The following is a 19,469-nucleotide window of genomic DNA, read 5'->3' on the forward strand; positions in this document are numbered from 1 at the left end:
GGAAGGAAGGAAGGAAGGAAGGAAGGAAGGAAGAAAGAAAGAAAGAAAGAAAGAAAGAAAGAAAGAAAGAAAGAAAGAAAGAAAGAAAGAAAGAAAGAGGAAAGAAAGAGGAAAGAAAGAAAAGACAGAAGGGAAGGAAGGAGAACGGAAAGGGAAAAAGAAATCCTAGTGGAATTAATTATATGGTAAAATGATCTTTTAAAAATTTAGGGAACATTATATACTAAATATCAGTTCCCCTTCCCCCTGAGATGTTAAAACCTAGCCCTCAATGGGACAGTTCTTAGAGATGGAGATGGTTGAGATAGAAACAAGACTGATCCTCATACAGTAGACTAATGTACTTCTAAGAGGGCTCAAAGAGCTTCCTCTTCTTCACCTTTCTCCAGGGGAAACCATACAGAATCAAAACTATCTATGAACAAGAAAGTGGACTCTCATAAGACACCAGATACGCCAGTGTCCTGATCTTATTCTTGTCGCCTTCCTTAACCATGAAAACTGAATACATCTACTGATTAAGTCAATGTACTACTTGAGGCTGAATGGATAAATATGAGTGTGAACTAAATATATGAAAAAAGGAATTGCTTCTTCTAAAAGAAGCCAATAATATACTGAAAATAAAAACACAAAAGAAACTCTGGTCCTTGTGTATCTCACATGGAATAAGTAGATGAACATATAGGATTCCCAGTATAGTTGAAGCTCTCTGACTTTAGGAGTAGAAACATATATTAAGAGCAGTTGTAGTAGGTGATATTGCCATCTTAACAGGATACAGAACAACCTGGAAATCAAGCCTGTAGTCACATCTGTGAAGGATTATTTATATTATGTTAGCCTCTTGGAATGTCTGAGAGGAATTATCTTGACCAGATCAACTGAGGAGGGAAGACTCATCCTAAAGAGGGTGACTACACTTTGGGATTAGGTCCTAGATGGAGGAAAAAGGTAGAAGCTAATTGAGATGGAAGAGTCACCTCTCCTGACTATGAATGCAATATGACCAGTTGCTTCATGCTTCTTTTACCTTCCTTGCTCCACCATGATAAACTGTATTCATCAATAGTCAATTAAAACAAAGTCTTCCTTCATGAAGCGTACCTTTTGTCAGGGTATTTTATCATAGCAACAGAAGTTGTCAACACAAGCAGATATTCAAAGATATAAGGAAGGACACTGGTAGATTTTTTTTCTTGAAGCATTACTCATAGCATAAAATGTGTGCACCTTTTCATGAGAAAATGTACTTCCTCTGGGTAATACATATAATTTTGAAACTAGTTCTAACAATGTTGCTAGAGATGTACGTGAAGGCTCTGATCCAGGACATCCAGCATCAATATTAAATGATGCCTTGCAAACCCAGAATGCTTGCATGTACTGGTCTCCCAGGTATAGAACATTAATAAAGGGATCATTTTAATTTGTTACAGATTAGCATGATAGCTTACAGAATGAACAAAAAGAAATATTTTTATGAGTCCATGAGGGTTTGGGTAATTATTTGCAAGGTGTTTTAAATGCTGCTACTAGGCAAGCTTATCATTTAAAACAAATTGAATGTATGCAGAAAAGACTCCTTTTTATTTACTATAAAACACAGTAGTGCAAAAAATGGCTATAAGTATTATGTCTAATTCAGAAGGATCAAGTTAATACAGAAAAGAAAAATAAAACCTACTGTGTCATAAGTTATCTTGTCAGGCAGGTCTGTGTCTCTCTCATGGTAACCACCATTTAAGAAAATCTAGATTAGAAATAAGTGTTCAGCAAGTTGGAGATGTATTGGAAAGAGGCTGAGATATTAAGGTTCTACTTTGGGAGCTTGTGCAAATTTGAACTTCACATTTTTCTCTGTTTATTTTCCAACTGTAAAATTATAAAACATTCATCTGCTATTTCATGATACTGATGTGATAATCAAAAGAAATAACCCATTTAAATGGTTCATAAAAGCATAAAATGCCTATTACATCCAAATATCAGCAAGGGAAACAGACATTACCTCTTTGCCAAGCTTCCATGAGCCCAGACTCCCATGAGCCCAGGCTCCAAGGACTGAGACTTCAGGAGCAGTTTAACTAGATCCGTTGGCTATGTAGAACAGAGAGTCCATTGATAGTGGACTTTCATCAAGTGAATTACAAGCATTTAGAGTGCTTTCCTCAGAGAACTGAAGGCTTTGGAATGCAGACCTACTCTGTAATGGTGGACGTGACAAGTTGATTTAATTCATTCAGTGACAGTCTAGTTACTAAACCAGCTGCTAATGTACGATTTATACTTTTGGTTGGTTTTCAGATTTGGACATTTTTATTGTAGTTTCATAGAAGATAATTCTTCTGAAAGAGCTTCCAATTACTTTTGTTGTTGTTGTTTTGTTTGTTTGTTTTTCTTTTTGTTTTTTGTTTTTGTTTTTGTTTTTGTTTTTTTGAGACAGGGTTTCTCTGTGTAGCCCTGGCTGTCCTAGAACTCACTCTGTAGACCAGTCTAGCCTCGAACTCAGAAATCCGCCTGCCTCTGCCTCCCGAGTGCTGGGATTAAAGGTGTGCGCCACCATGCCCGGTCCCCAATTACTTTTGTTTATTTGTGTTTGAGGGGGTGCTGCAGTGCGCCTCGGGAGGTAGAAGACAATGCACAGGAGTTATTTCTCTTTCTCTACTTTGTGGGGTCTGAGGATTTAGACTTTTATCATTAGCAGCAGCCTTTATCCACTGAGCCATGGGCTGTTCTATGTTCTGTGGCTATTTGGAGTTAAGCTATGACTTTGGACAATTTCATGTTTACACCTAGCCTTATTTTCTGTCTTTATTTCAAGCTTTGCATAAAAGCACCAGGCTTAGTTAGTTGATGAGCTTAGTGTTTCTTAATTCTGCCCTTTCCTGTTTTATTTAATAGAACAAAGCCTGAATCACAGTTGAAAATACACTTGATAATACTCAAGCCAACTCCCATTGTTAACAAAAATCAGCTGATTGTTGAAAACTAATCAATTCTAAGGCTTTAATTTAACCATTATAGAAAGTAAATGCTTTCCACCCAGATATCTGTTCAAATGAAGTGATAATAGCAACAAATATGAAATAAAAGAAAAGAGAATCGTAACCCACGTAATCAAGAAATAGAGTGGGGACAACTGGCAATATTCCTAAAGTTCAAATGGGGACTGAAGATTCCCAAGCAACTATCACATGGCATAAAAAGAATTCAATTCAGACAAATGTCGTTGCAAAAAGTTAAAAAGAACAAGTGCAATTTAAAAACAAAATCAAGATTCTGGCCACCTTCTACACTGATTTGTTGGAGCCTCACAAAGCACAGTAGTAAAGCATCGTTAACATAGGAGGGCAGCTAGAAATAGTAACTCACTCAAGACCACTGAGCAGCTTCTATGTGAACCCCCATGATTGCAAAGTTCAGGAACATCTTCTATGTCAAAGGCCTCACAAGGAAGACAAGAATCTCACAACATACAGTATGGATGATGGAGATCTATGAGAATAAGCAGTTAGGCACCACTCAAAGAACACAGCACCTGAGGGCACTTTGCTACTGCTGATAGAGAAAAGCTCATTTTAGATCCTAGCAGCTCAGGATCACTGGTGTCCTGCACTAAGCTTTCCATAGGTTATGGGAAATAGATCTTGCAAACCTAACCAAGAAGTATTGTAATATTTACCACAGTATGTGTATATGTATGTGGGGGGGGGGGATTTAAGAAGCAGAGCAGTACAGATGTTGGTTTCTGTGTTCATAGTTTGCTTTCCTGAATGAGAAAATAATTAAAGGAACATGAGTGGGAATCCCCATTATGATTGAGAACATGAAGCAGAAGCAGGGCTCGAAGGCTGCAGGGTGAGAGAGACACTACCTAGCTGGCAGCCCAGCAAACTCACCTGCCAAAAACCCGAGAGCAAGGCCCATCCAGCTGGCTACAGGGTTTCACAGAGCAAAGCAGAATGCAGTCAAGCCAACTCAGGAGGTGACCAAAGGATTTACGAAATCATAAGCTGAGTGAGATGCCTACCTACTCCGAAACTTTGATTGAGATGGTTTATCATAGAGCAAACAAACAAACAAACAAACAAAAAACAAAGAGCAAAAATAAAACCTAATGAACATTAAAGAATGATTTTAAGCAATTAAGAAAATAAGCAAAATTTATTATATTTAAGAGAAGAGAAAAATCTGCTCTGTTTTCCACAAGATACCCGGTAACCCAGAAGACTAATAATGTAAGAGGAATTCTGTGGGCTGTCCTAGAAGGAGAGCTTCCGATAAGTCTGGACTTTGAAATGGTAAGGAAGTAGGAGTACCTTCTTTTACTTGAGGATAAAATATAAAAAGGAAATGGGGTAGGTTATAGGGAATGCAGCCTACATTTCTTGTGTCAGGCCTTCTGTTGCTATGCTCCCACACAGATCCTGGCTACAGTACAGTTGTCAGTACATAGGAAAGGCCTCTGCTAATATGGAGAAGTAACAGTAACAAAGCAACGATTTGCCCACCAACTGACACAGCAGTCAGAGACATGGAAAACCTCAGAGGATGCTATGATAGGCAGTTCTTATTAATGTTGCTATTTTTTCTTTTGTTTCTATTTTTGCAGACCAGTCACTGAATAGATCTCATGCATTCAACAGCAAAGACTTAACTCCAAGACTGAATGGGAACACAAGAGGCAGGTGAAGAATAAGTCTGGGTTCTGTGCTGAGTTGTGTTGAGTTCTACCCCCTCCCCAAGCCTAGCCAAAAAGACTCAAATGGGCATTGACTAAAAGTACAAGGCATCAGTCATGGAGAGACCAGCAAGAATGCCACACACACTACACTTATGGGAATTCTTGGGCTTATGTTTCTCAGCAACAGTGTGTGTGGATGGATAGGAAGCAGAACCCAACACCACAATCTGGCGGCTTCATTATATCTTGGTTATAGAGTTAAAAGGTATCATGAGAGACTGAAACAAAACCAGTGAAAAAGAAATAGGATGTGGGATGCTTGAATCAATCTCCCATTCAAGGGAGGAGTTTTCCCATAGCCTACAGTGAGAGTTCAAAAATATTTGTTAAATGAACCAAAGGGTGAATAATTCAACAAAGACACGGATGTTCTTATGATATTTGCATGCAGTTCCTATAATGATATTATTCAATTAGCCCAAAGTGTAGAAGAAATCCAACACATTAGACAAATCTGGTATGTTGTGTGGTCGTTTTGAAATGAACACTCCTCTCCCATGGGCTCATATATTTGAATGACTGGTCTCTAAAAACTGTTTTAGGAAAAATTAGGAGGTATGGCCTTCTTAAAGAAGGTATGTCACTGAGGGTGGTGGGCTTTGAGATTTAAAAAAAAACTCAGTAAAAATGTTCTTTTTCCATTCAATTTATAGATAAGATAGAAGCTCTCAACTCCTGTTTCAGTGCCATGTCTGTCAGCTGCTGCCAGGTTCCCTACCATGATGGTTGTGAACTCAAACTCTAAAACGGTAAACAAGGCCCCAAATAAATACTTTTGTTTATAAGTCGTCTTGGTTATGGTGTCTCTTCACAGCACATGAAAGTGATTAAAATAGTTTGTATGGTGGTTGGAATAGATGGCCCCCATTGACTCATGTATTTGAATGCTTGGCCCACAGATAGTGTCACTATTAGGAGGAGGGGCCTTGTTAGAGTAGGTGTGGCCTTGTTGGAGGAAGTGTGTTGCTTTGGAGGCAGGCGTTGAGGTCTCCTATGTTCAAGCTATGCTCAGTCACAAAGTCTCCTCCTGCTGCCCTTGGATCAAGATGTAAAATTCTCAGCTCCCTCTCAAGCCCCATGTCTGCCAGAACACCAGCATGCTTCCTGCCATGATGATGAATGACTACATTTCTGAAACTGTAAGTCAGCCCCAATTAACTATTTCCCCTTAATAAAGTTGCCTTGGTCTTGGTGCCTCTTCACAGCAATAAAATACAACATTCTTTCCAGTCATGGAGTCTCATCACTGCAATAAAACCCAAACTAAGACAGTTTGTATTGTATATGTGTATAGAATGTATATATGTATTGTTAATATTACTAAGAATAATCTTGAATTCTGAGTAAAAGATTATGGAGCTTTATTTATTTTAGAGAACTAGTATACTGTGCCTCCATGTCTAATGATACTAAATTGCTATGATGAAAATGAAAGGTACTTAGGCTTTGCTTATCAAAATGGTAAATATTAATGTGCAAAATATGCGTATGCCTATGTTTTGGACAAGCCCTGAAGATCATGAAACTTACATTGCTCCACATGGGCCATTAGATCCACAATTGATATTATTTTTTCATCCGTTTTTCTCAAAAATCTTATTTCAGCAAATTACTGACATTTATGATTTCAGATTTTCCAATAAGGGTATCAAACAACATTTTGCTATCAAATAGAACACTAGCCAGGCAGGAACCTGACATTGCATTCTCCCTCATTTTTAAAATGATTCAGGATATTATTGAGTTCCAAAATAGAATAGACATTATAATAACAACATCATCTACCTTCTAAACAGCTCCATACATGAGTCCATCAAAGTAACTTTCTTAATGTCATCTGTAAGAGCAGAGTAATTACCAGAGATATTTTGTGTGCAATGTTACACATACAGGACAATCACCATTGCATTTTGTATTTTAAAACCTATCACAGAGGCTTATACTCTGTATAGGGTAAAGTTGTTCATTCAAATAAACAAACCCACAAGTTAAAAACTAATTTCTGCTTCTCATAATATAACTAAAATGCTTGGACTTCATGGTGAATTTCAGGTCAGGATGGACTACAGGGTACATTATACCCCAAAATTTTTAAAAGAGAAACTATTAAATCATTATTGAAAAATATTCTTTGAATTTTTAATGCTTTGATCTCTATTATCTATATGATTAATATTGTTGGTTGCAAATAAGTAGCACTTCTAGGAACTGCTATAGTTGTGTGAATATGGAACATCGCATAAAACCTAATCATGAGCTTGACAAAAGATGGTCTCCTTTCATTGTAAGCACTTATTCTCCCATTTAATGACAACGCAGTGCTAGATAATAGCTGCGCTATTCGCTGATTAACACCTTTGGAAGTGTATTCAAAGCTTATATATCAAATGAGCAAAGGTATATATAGATTGATTTATGCAGACTTATGCTACATTTTCCAATGGCATAGTTTCATTAAACTATTCCAAAGTAAGGGCAATAAACTTTTATCTCCACGATGTATCAAGTTTAAATAATTCAAACGTGGCAATCTGGAGCATGGGAACAGAAGACAAAAGCTTCCGTGCTAGACAGTAGATGGAGGCTTGTACATGTTGGTGTATGCCCACACTGCCCTCCACCATGCCATCCCTCCCGAGAGGAAATCACAGCTGAAATCTCAGCTCCTTAAAAGCTGTTGGATTGTCAGCCTCTCCTCTTAGAAGCAGACTCATTTGTATTTCAGTGGCATAAACAGTTGGCCACACATGAAAGGCTTTCACATATTTTCAAAAGTCACTGAATGCCTCGTATGTGTAGGGGTTTCTTCCAGGAAACACAAAATGTAAGCTGGTAAGACTTGTTTCACACTTGGGAATTTAGAGCTCTGTTTCAGAACTGACCATGTCTACCAGAGTAAATGAGTTCAGAATTTCAGTGAGAATATTAAACATACACACGCACACACACACACACACACACACAAATCAGTATTACAAAAAACAAATTGTTTTTAAATTTCATTCAAAAATAGAACTAAGGAAACAATGATAAATTACTGAGATTCACTTGAAAGTGTGCTAAAGGAATATTTCATGGTTTCATTTGCTATAAATTACATGTATAATTATTTATTGATATATAGCTGAAAATCTATTCTAAAAATCACAAGTAACCATAATTAAATAATATAAAATGGATTATTGTATATGTGATAATTATATATGTGAAGCAAATTATACAAGCATATATAATGTTAGTTGAATGTATGTTGACTTTGTATAAATGCTAACCATACAGTTAATGTTTAATTATGTTCATTATCATGAGGTTTGCTTGACTATTACTTTAAATTGCCTTGAAAAAAACATGTTTATCAAGACCACAAAGAAAAATATAAAGTCTAGCAATGGGAAAATGATTTATTTACCTGGATCTTCTATAGTTAAGTTCTTTATTAACCATTGAACAATGTCTGACCCTAGAAAAAGAAAAACACAAATAGATGTGAACCTTTTGTTTATACATTTAACATTAAGAACTCTCCACTTTGGATTCTCATTTCAGTAAAAACTCTTTTAATCATTGCAATAAGAAGTAAAGGATCATTCACAGATAAAGTATCCAAAATGCCACTGTGAATACATTTCTCTAGTGACCAAGGTGCAAGATAGAAAATTATTAAATATGACTTATCATTAATGGAACATATATATTATTTTTCATTGATTTAAATGCTTTAGTCATTAAGTTTATTGGATGCCATGTTTCAGGTATAAATCTTACCATGGCATGAGTACAATTTTCCAGAAGAGTCCCCTCCCCATTTCTGATTGTCCTTATCTTGTCCTTGTATTATGTCAATCAAGGACTAGAATGTCTTTGGATCTTTAGTATGCCTTGCAGGTGATAGGCCCCTGTGACATTATAGTGTTATTCTTTCTGATTACATGCAGTGTCTTTATTTCTAAGAGCCTCAAGATTCATGGGTACCAAAGAACTTCCCTTGACCCTCCTCTTTGTTTTCTCAGGTACAACAGTCACCTGTGCTCATCACAGAAATAGCTGAATCCTTTATCAGAGTATGGACAAAGCATTCACACCTCTGTACTCAAATCCTTAAGGAATATTCCTACAAGGAGAACATGGCCACAGAATGAACTAAGCAGGATTCAGAGGGCCTCACAGAGACTTTAGTGGCAGTCATGGAGCCTGTATGGGTCTGCACTAGGTCCTTAGCATATACAAGGTGATTGTTTAGCTTGGTCTTCTTGTGGAACTCCTAAGAGTGGGAATGGGCAGCATTGCTGTCTCTTTTCCCAGTTTCAAGACCCTTTTCCTTCTACTGGGTTGCCTTGCCCAGCCTTGATATGAGGGTTTGTGCCTGGTCTTATTGCATTTTGCTATGCCACATTTGATTGATATCCCCAGGAGACATGCTCCTTTCTGAAGAAAATAAAGGAAGATGAGTGGATCTTGGGGTGTGTGTGTGTGTGTGTGTGTGTGTGTGTGTGTGTGTGTAGGGACTGGAATGAGTAGAGGGACAAGAGGTTGAGGTTGGGATTATTGTATGAGAAGGAAAAAGTAGTTCTCAAAGCAGACTTTCAAATTCATTTTGACTATTTAAAGCACAGTGTCTGCTTACAAGTGAGGAGTCCATAAATCTAAGTAAGCAGGTCTCTGCTTCCTAATAAGAATGTGAAAGTATCTCTTGTTGGCTACAAAGTCCCCAAGATTCATCATGCAATCTTTTCATATGGCATAGATGAACACTTATTTTACAGTTTAGTTATATGATCAAACTAGATTCTAACAAAAGACAGTTGTCTTTCACCTGCTCAAACAGAGAGCAAAGAATCATCTTTAACTGATATGTGCACATTGCACATTCCATAATACATTAATACAGAAACATTTATTACCTCTGAAAACGTCATGTTCACAGGAAAAAAGTCAACCAAAAGGACAGCCCTGACAAGATTCATCCTCGGGATGCTTAGATACTAAGGCTTACTTTTCCAGCTTCCTGCCTAATTCTACATAAGACAATACCAATGTTTTCTTCTCTAAAGACTTACTTCCAGGACAACTTCAAAACCGCTAGCTCACCTGATCCAGCCTTTCAGATTCTTCCAATCAGGACTTTATTTAAGCCTGCACTTTCTCAGTATACAGATACAGGGCACCAAGTGCTACAGCCATCTTTCTGAAGACTAACCATTTTTTCGAATTTACTAGGGCCCACAAAAGGATGTCAGGAATCAACAGAAAACAATGATAAGAAAACTATGCCTCATGCACAAGAGATGAGGTGGCTGATTTTTGGACTTTCAAGAGGTGTTGGATGGTTGTAGTCTTTTAATAGAGGCTGGTTAAAAATAGTTATTGTCTTGAACAGGGATAAAGAAAAATTTAGGAACCTAGACTCAAGGATTTCTTTATTTCCTTTTTTTTCTTTCTTAAGGAAGGGGATTGAGAAGAAAGAGGAGGAAATTACAGGAATATTATAGGAATAGTAAGAAAAAACAGGAGGTAGATTATTGAATCTAGTCTTAAACTGAAAAACATTTTATAGCCACTTACATTGATAGAGATCTTAGTATTTTGATGAAAAATTGATGTTATATTTTGTCACATTCCTACAGAATTTTGTATATTGATAAAAAATAAGGTTATTTTGATACATTGGTATTGTTTATTGTGTATTGATACAAATTTAAGATTATTTTGATACACATTATGTGTGTATATTTTCAATGTTTATTTGAGGCATTGTACTTATATAATTTTAAAATATGCAACATAAAGTTCTAGTCTTCTTGAAAGGTGCTATTACAAACCATATTGGATGATTAAAAATGGAGGAGTTAGAGAAAGGACTGAAGGAGATGAAGGAGTTTGCAACCCCATAGAAGAACAACAATATCAATCAACTTGAACCCCATTCCCCAGAGATGCCAGGGACTAAACTACCAACCAAAGAGTACACATGGAGGGACTCATGGCTCCATCTGCATATGTTGCAGAGGATGGCCTTGTCTGCTATCAATGGGAGAAGAAGCCATTGGACCTGTGAAGGATTGATACGCCAGTGTAGGGGAATGCCAGGGTGGTGATGTGGGAGTGGGTGGGTGAGTAGGGGAGCACCCTCATAGAAGCAGGGGGAGGGGAATGGGATAGGGGGTTTCCAGAGGGGAAACTGGAATAGGGGGATAACAATTGAAATGTAAATAAATAAAATATCCAATAAAATTAATTTAAAAGTGTAAGTTATAAACTATAAGGGCTGGTTAAGAAATACAATAATCAGACAATCAAGCTCATGGTAATGTCACATACTAGTCTAGATCATCATAGAAATATGCATTCTGGGTTGAACAGATAATAGGTATTTGGAAAAAGGCAAAATTTGCTTGTTCATATATGCTATGAATAGATAGATGATCTTCAAAAGCCTCAGAGACCCACAGAATATGACATTTAAAGATACCCTTATTAATTTAAAGCTTTTTAAACATTGAGACAAGTCAACTCCTGGCAGCACCCCATTTGACTTGGAAGTAAAAGATGAACACTAAAGGACCTCCATTTGGAGATAGCATCATTTATGGCAAGGTAGCCACTGAGCAAAGAAAATGTCCTAATTTCATCTGCTGACAGTATGTTATCAAGAAAGGACAAATGGATACAGGGAAGTTGACTCCCAAGCTCTGCCAACACAGGGTAAGAAAGTCCTTCACAATCCCTGCTTTACAAAAGGTCTGTCAGATATTCTCAACCAGAAGGCTGGAGATGATGCTCCAGTATTTTGTAGAGTATTAGGGACTATCCAGGTAGCCAGCTGTTTCTGTCATTTCTATAATTTTTGGAAACTGTGCCCTTCACTTCCTGTATACTAAATATTTTTCTTTCTCAAGTCTCTGATGAGGTTGAAGTTTAGATATTAGTCTTATTAAAATCTTAAGTTGTTTAAAATTTAAGAAGATGTTATAGGTCTACGAAGATGTTTTCAAGTTGATAATGAAAGTTAGGATACATATTGAATTAAATAAAGAACTCTGAACTCACCAGGATATGATAGATAGTAGAATACTTTCTTCTGGCTTGCCCAATACAAACTGACTGGGCTTTTTGAATGTAACTATTACCTAATAATTTTCATAATTGTTATCATTGTATTCCATTTATATTTAAAAAAAACTGCTTAATAGACTAAAAGGGGGAATTGTAAAGAGGATATCTTGTGAACTATATGGATGTATTACTTATCAATTAAAAAAAAACTATGGACTATAGGAAAGGGTAGACTAGAAGTTGGGACATCCAGGTTGGGGGAGAAAGAATTATGAGATACAGTGAGGTTTGGTGATTCACCCAGGAAGATGTGACAAGACAGACATATGATACCTGAACACAAGTGACCAGCTATGTGGCAGAATGTAGATTAGAATCAATGGGTTAATTTATGATTTAGTCAAAGAAGAGCCTACCCAAATGACTACAAATATGTGTACAAAATATATTTGTAAATAACTTTTCAGTCTGAGTCTTATTTCTTGGAGCATGGAGCTGGGAGAAGAACCAGATCCAACTTCTACAAGTATCTGCTACATTCTAATGACTACATTTTATTTATGAAATGAAAAATGGAGTTGCCACAGTACCCTAACATAAGAAAGAGTAGACTCCATTTATTGTTCTCTATCTATATATTGAGTGCTAGGGAAAGATATATTCATTTGGCAGATCTAGAATTTTAGGCTAAAGAAAATTGGATTTTTTTCTTATCAATAAGGCACATGTTTTTCAGCAGACAAATAATACAATCAAAGTGCTTTAAGAAATTGTAGAATTGTAGGTACAATGCTAAGGTGAGAGAGAGAGAGAGAGAGAGAGAGAGAGAGAGAGAGAGAGAGAGAACTTTAAGCCAATCTCTTTGATGAACATAGATGTAAATTTTCTCAACAAAATATTTCCAAATTGAATTCAAGAACATATTAAAAACACCATCCACCATGATCAAGTCAGCTTCATCTAGAGAGGAAGGACATTTCAACATATGTAAATCATTAAACATGATCCATCATAAAAATGGCCTAGTCGGCCATCATTGGGAAGAGAGGCCCCTTGGTCTTGCAAACTTTATATGCCTCAGTACAGGGGAATGCCAGGGCCAAGAAGTGGGAGTGAGTGGATAGGGGAGTGGGGGGGAGGGTATGGGGGGACTTTTGGGATAGCATTTGAAATGTAAATGAAGAAAATACCTAATAAATTAAAAAAAAAACTAACTTAAAAACAGAAGCCACATGAACATCTCATTAGATACAGAAGAGGCCTTTGACAAAATCCAACATTTCTACATGATAAAGGTCCTAGAGAATGTAAGGACGTAGGGGGCATATGTCAATTGAATAAAGGAGGTGTGCAACAAGCCCACAGATGATGCCATGCCAAGTAGAGAAAAATGACCAGTCTGAATCAGAGAAGCACTCCTGATGAACAGTGGTGGATGCACTCATGGGTGACCAAGATGCAGAACACAGGCAGCCGATGTGGGGCCATCCCCAAATAAGTCACCCATACCACCCCCTCGAAAGCTCATGGACTAGTACAGAAGATGGAACAGAAAATTCATAAGAGCCATAAGATACCGTAAAAGGTGAAGAGATGCCATTGTTTAAACATGATACAGTTATTGTAATCATTAACAGGAGTCAGCTGCAGTTATCTGCATTGTGCCAACACAAGGCCAAACCTAACAGGCAACAGGCTCATTGGCTTTTGCCATTCGCCTCACAACAGAGTGGACTGAATTCTCACACCTCCTGCTTTTAAATCTCAGGAGCTGAAGCTAGCAATTAGTTTGAGGATGAAACTGTGTTTGCATACTTTCTGATTCTCAGCCTGGGATGGGATTCCTAGTCGTCTTCTTTATTCTTCCTATTCTCAGAGGAGGGGAGAAAGTTAAGATCATAGAGCATAAATATTGCAGGATAGGTGGATTGAAATGCATTTTAGAAAGAACAGATCTTGACAGACAAAACAAGGGGTGAACACGATAGCTTCCTCTACATTTCCACAGTTAGGGAGGCACTTGGAGTCAGAATTTTGAATAAAATGAATATGCATTTCTGTTTTAGGAGTACAAACGTGCTTTGCTCTGTGGAATTACTATATTTCTGAAGAGCAGAGTACAAGGTTCTTTTTTGGCATGTGAAGAAAGACATTTTATGCATACTATAATAGCTATTTAAAGGAACCTTGTGGTATAGTTGTGTGTGATTATGTTTTTATAATTTCATCTCTTTAAGTAAAGAATTAACTGTCTAGGACTAGATAGATGGTTCAGTGGGTAAGCACACTTGTACAAGCAATGGGGTCATGGTATCAGATCCCAGTACCAACCTAAAAAGCTGGCTATGACTGTTGCATACACTTGTAGCCCAATGCTATGCGAGGTAAAGAGAAATGGCTATGGCTTGCTAACTGCCAGGCAACCATGTCTCAGGCACACAGACCCACCCATAACACACACATATATCACATTCATATACATCTTCAAAAAATAATTTATTTCTCTAAAAGAACATCGGTGAATTTTAAAGAGAATTCAATGTGCATTGTATTAAAAGTTAACATCTTATCACAGGTTGAAATTGGATGTAACTTAGAATGTAAAGCCCAATTTCTCAATTGTCTATATCTAATATGAACGAGACATAAAAATCAATTGACACAAAAATAATCAAAGAAATATTATTGTCTCAGTAGATATCAAATGCATTTTAAATCTTGGTCTATGACAATTAAAAATATAGAGAAATGAGGTTATAAAATTTTCAAGTAAATAAACAGAATTGGTAAAGAATTATACCGAGCAAAGTAAGCCAGACCCAGATGGACACTCAGCATGTGTTCTCTCTCTTATTTGGATCCTAGTCAGACCTTTAGATTTGAATGATTAACTTGACTATTTCAGAGCCAGGAGAGGGAATATGTACAGGCTGTTGCAGGTGGGGATGCCTTCAGGAAAGGGGGCTAGTGGGACATAGCTGCTATGAAAGTGAGGGAGCAGGCGCTGAGGGTAGAGCTCTATGTCTTCTTGTGTGCTATAAGGCTCTACTCTAGTCACGTGTGGATTACCATTGTCTCCTCTAGGAACGAACAGTTTATCATAATTCAACAACCCTCTTTATTACTTATGTCTCTTACTGTAGTAATATCTCCTTTGTGTGAGATTAACATACCTATTCCAACTTTGCCTTGACTCAACTTTGCATGATAGTTGTTTCCTAAGAGCTAGGGAGATGTCAGTAGAAAAAAAAATCTTCATTATATTTTGTTGGGAGTAGAGAGACAGTAAACAATTAACTATTCAACTCATGATGACTGCAGTGAAGAAAGTCACATGTTGGGGGTAAAGTAAGGTTTGAGTTGTTGGTATAAAGAAAAAAAAAAAAAGCACTTCAATCTGTTATATGAATTCCTGGAGCAGAAGAATCCAGGCTAAGGATAACAAATCCCAAAGCTCAAAGGTAGAATCCTGATAGGAGAATTAGGGAAATGGGAATGTACAGCAACAAAGAGATTACAGAAAACATGACACAGTGTGTTTAAGATCTTTGCATTTTCCTGAGTGTGAGCTGAGAAAAGGGAATATTTGCTTGCTCATGAAAATTGCTATGTCAAAGACAGATTATTCAGATTGAATGATGATGCTAAAAGAAAAATAATATCTATAGTGGTGGTGATGGTGGTGGTGGTGATGATATGATGATAATGACAAATAATGAGAAAAACATTGTCTTGGAAATTATGGGCTTAAGTGATTAAAAGAAACCTTGCTTTAGAGTGTTAACCCTATATGTTGTTGGAATGGAAACCAGACAATGACAATAGCCCACCTCCTAATTATTGGCCACAGTCAAAGAATCAACATTCTTCTATGAACTCTTGCTCCTAGTTAAACATTTTTGGACTTATTAAATACAGAGAAACTCCAAATTTAATGATTTAAGCACATCAGGAAAAGTCCCATTGGAGTTAGAACCCCTCTCTGCACTGATTCCTCCATGATAGGTTCATGGCAGAGAAAGGAATAAAAGTTGACCATATTATGTATGCATAATATACTAATTATAAAAATGAAAATTAGAATATTTTGGTTCTCTTTTCCCTGGAGAGCAAGAGGTACAAATTAAATTAAACTCCATACATCAAGAGCTTCCAGAAATGTAACAATATGTTAGTTAACATTTATAAGATCAGCCTATCTGTGGTTTTATGACTTTCAAATTAATATATTTTGGGGACGTATGGTGGAAAAGTGTGAGCTCTATCAAAGCTTGATTATCTCATCAGAAACTGTGTCACCACCTCCTTCCCAAATGGCTTTTCCTCTGTCAGTGTGGCCCAGTGCCTGGTAAAGTCATACAGTGAGTCGGTTTTCATATAGCTGTTTAAGTCGCCTACAGATTGCTCTGGCCTCTAACCAGGACTGGGATGCATTCCACTTTAGCCAAATGGAATACATATCAAAAGTAAAATGAAATGATTTTTTTTTGGTATGGACTCAAGCAGCCTAAATCCTTTAAGAGAGGGCTGGGAGAGTATGATTCCCAATTCTGATTCATTGGGGTGAGGTTTTTTTGTTTTGTTTTGTTTTTTTGTTTGTTTGTTTGTTTGCTTTTCTATTTCTTTTCAAGTTGCAGTGGAATCTTTCACAGAAAGTATGTGGTTGACTCTTAGAGGATGAGAATCTATCTTTTCAGAAAAATCCATACATCCATAGAGATCTAAAAGCTGAAGGATGTCTGGCCCCCCATCCTTCCTGCACCAGGGTAAAACTAGCCTGACAGAATGGCAGATAGAAAAAAAAAAAGGCAGTCCAGTGAAGGAGCTAGAGAGCAGGCAGCAACCTCAGAAGTCTACAGCAAGGACAGCAAGAGGAACTAGAAAAACAGTACTAGATCCCAAAGTGCCTATTGCCTCTTGAGTTACAGATATGGAAGCCAGGTAGAAAGTAAGAGTTTACTGTAATGGGATGGGCCCATAACATTAGCACTTGTGGGCCTAAGGTGGAAAGATAGTGAGTTCTAGGTTAGCCTAAGATAGAAAGACCTTATGCCAAACACACACACGGAATGAATCAGAATCTTTCTACTTGGATATCAGATAAAGGTGGCAGCAGTATTAATAAATATGGAGAAGAGAGCTTACACTGCTCATGTTGAGGAGATAGACCACAACCTACACCCAATGCTGAGAAACTGAAAAGCACAGGGCAGGTTCAAAAGATTGTAGGACAAAAATGAGTCACTGAAATCCAGGAAGGAATCCATCCAAGGTCCCAGGCTTCTCCTACAAAGCTATGATGCTCAAGAAAAATAAGAGATGGGCCCATAACTTAATAATAGCTTAGTTTGAGGCTCTCCTTGACTATGTAGTAAAATGAAACACTGAAGTGGAAAGAGAATCAGAAAGAAAGTGAGGCTGAGAAGGAACCGCCTCAGTGATAGTCACCTGGAACTCAAAGGATAACCTACACAGAGGATATAAGGGTGAGTCACATCATCATTTCTCTTATTGACTGCTGTTCTGTCTTGGTATCAGTTGGTGGGAAAGAGGCTTGAATGGACATGTAAATGAGTGATTCAATAAGGGAAGAAAAGATGTGTGGGCCAGCCATGCCCACTGTGTTGCTCTCTATGTCAGTTTAAAACAAGCTGCATCAAGGGATAACACTGACAGAGACTTTGCTCTCCACATTCTGGCTCATGTCTGCCACTGAAACTGTGCACCTTGATAATCAGCCACCTCCTTTAATGTACACCAACAAAACCTTATCAAGAGATTTAAGATGTTACTAGAAAGTAGAACTATGGAAATCTTACCTACCCCCAGCTCCTTAATGTGACCCAACATCATCAAAGGGATGTTTTCATATCCTATTGGTAAGGGATGAAAGGAAGTGATGGTGCTGCCGAGAGTCTGCCTGACCGGGTCTGTGGGCTTGATAGTGTAATTGACCTTGTTAAGTCCTACTCTTGGCAAAGTCTCCACCTAGGAACTGAAGAGGAGAATGTCCTCAAGTCACCTCACTATCACTGGGCATTCATTCAAAGAATGGCAGTGATTGTCTCTTCTACATGAAAGACTTAAAGTGTTGAGCTGTCAAATAGCATACTCAGATCACCAATCCTAGATTTCCAGCCTCTTCTCTTTATAAAAAGGATCTTACTTCTTTATAACCTTTTCTTATCTGTATCTCTCAAGTTCCGCTTTAAAATTCAGAGAGGGCACAGTCCAACAGTACTGATCCCATGAGCTCAAATCATCCCCCTTAATGCTTACTCGGCACTAACACTTGCCCTTTCTGGAATATAGAATGTGATTGCGCTGACAATTAGGCAGGGCTGTATAAACAGCAGTATGCACTTATGTTAGGCTCCATACAATGTTGTCTGAAGGTCAATTTTTAAAAATTGAACAGCTCACATAATGCAGTGAAAATTTTGGTTTCTTTGAAAACTATAGCAGTATTATGGAAAAATGCTTTGGTATAATCCCAGGTGTGGGATATGGGGCTGCGTCAGTTTATCCACAGCAGCTGACTATGATTTGTCTCATGCTCTAGCACAGGCATGACTTTGCCAGCTACAGATAGTTTCTGCAATTGTGTGATGTTCGGGAACCTTTCAGAGGGTCTATAAATGATAGGGCCCTGAGAGGCTTTTGGCTGCAGGTTGTTAAGTAGTCATATGCAAAGGGGAAACAAGAAAAAATTAGGTATGCTGATAGTGGAAATATAAATTTGCCCTAAGGATCTCAGTGCCCCTAATCAGCAGCAAGTAGTCCAATGATAATGTTGCCTCCTTTTCCTCTATTAATTTTTCCCTCCTATCTCATGTTAGGGTGGTTGAAAGGGTGGGAAAAGGGGGATGGAGAAGAGCGGAAGAAAGAAGAACCGACAAGGTAGCAAAAGTCTGGTGACAACATAACACTTTATAAGTTTTAGATTGACAAGACCAATATGTGTTTGCCTGTAATGTGTCATTTGTCTACAAGTTTTTGAGAAATGAACTTTAGAAAGCCTTTCTTATTCCCAGTGATGTCACAGAATGGCTAAGATAGTTGCTAGGCCAGTCACATACCTTTTCAGTCATTTCTTGAACCTGGAGATGGCTCACCTCATATCTTCATTCATTAGTATACTATGAGTACTTCTTATTTTCCAGGGGGCACCATGATTACGAGATGTCCAGTCATGTGAGAGAGGAAAACCGTTCTCATAAAGAACTATGTGTAAACATTTCTATGTGAGGGCTTCAGAAGAAATAAATCATCCCCAACTTTGCAAATCATATTCTTGTAATAATTTCACTTACAAAGGTTTCCCCTCCCTTGCTTTCTAGTAAGCAATATTTAAAAGTCTCTCGTAAGAATCAGGACATATTGGAATAAGACACTGACATGCTCTAGTTTTCCACTTTATGTATGTCTCTTCAAACTGAATAATCACCCCTAGATACCTTCCATAAGAACGTAGAACATCATTAGAAAACCAAGTATGTCATTGACTCAAGACATCTGTTCAGACCTTAACTAGGTCATAGTTACTGTTTAATTTACAGGTCACAAGAAAGGTGTTCACCAAAAAGCTATTAATTTAGAACTTGGCAAACATATCTCAAAAGATTAGTGCAGAAATTGCCTGAAGCTTACAAGGTAGGTTAAGATAATA

The 19,469-nt window shown here is 37.5% G+C and overlaps 1 protein-coding gene across 4 annotated transcripts in view; it reads right to left on the minus strand.

The window, feature by feature from the left end:
• The window catches only part of Rgs7 (regulator of G protein signaling 7), a 395,350-nt gene that overhangs the window by 115,103 nt on the left and 260,778 nt on the right, over positions 1 to 19,469 (minus strand). For all 4 annotated transcript variants that reach the window (XM_021156734.2, XM_029479845.1, XM_021156749.1 and 1 more), the window contains exon 4: positions 8,157 to 8,207. In XM_021156734.2, the coding sequence (XP_021012393.1) occupies positions 8,157 to 8,207 (51 nt within the window). The remainder of the gene's footprint in view (positions 1 to 8,156; positions 8,208 to 19,469) is intronic.

The sequence above is a fragment of the Mus caroli genome, chromosome 1 (assembly GCF_900094665.2).
Source record: "Mus caroli chromosome 1, CAROLI_EIJ_v1.1, whole genome shotgun sequence".
Classification (NCBI taxonomy): domain Eukaryota; kingdom Metazoa; phylum Chordata; class Mammalia; order Rodentia; family Muridae; genus Mus; species Mus caroli.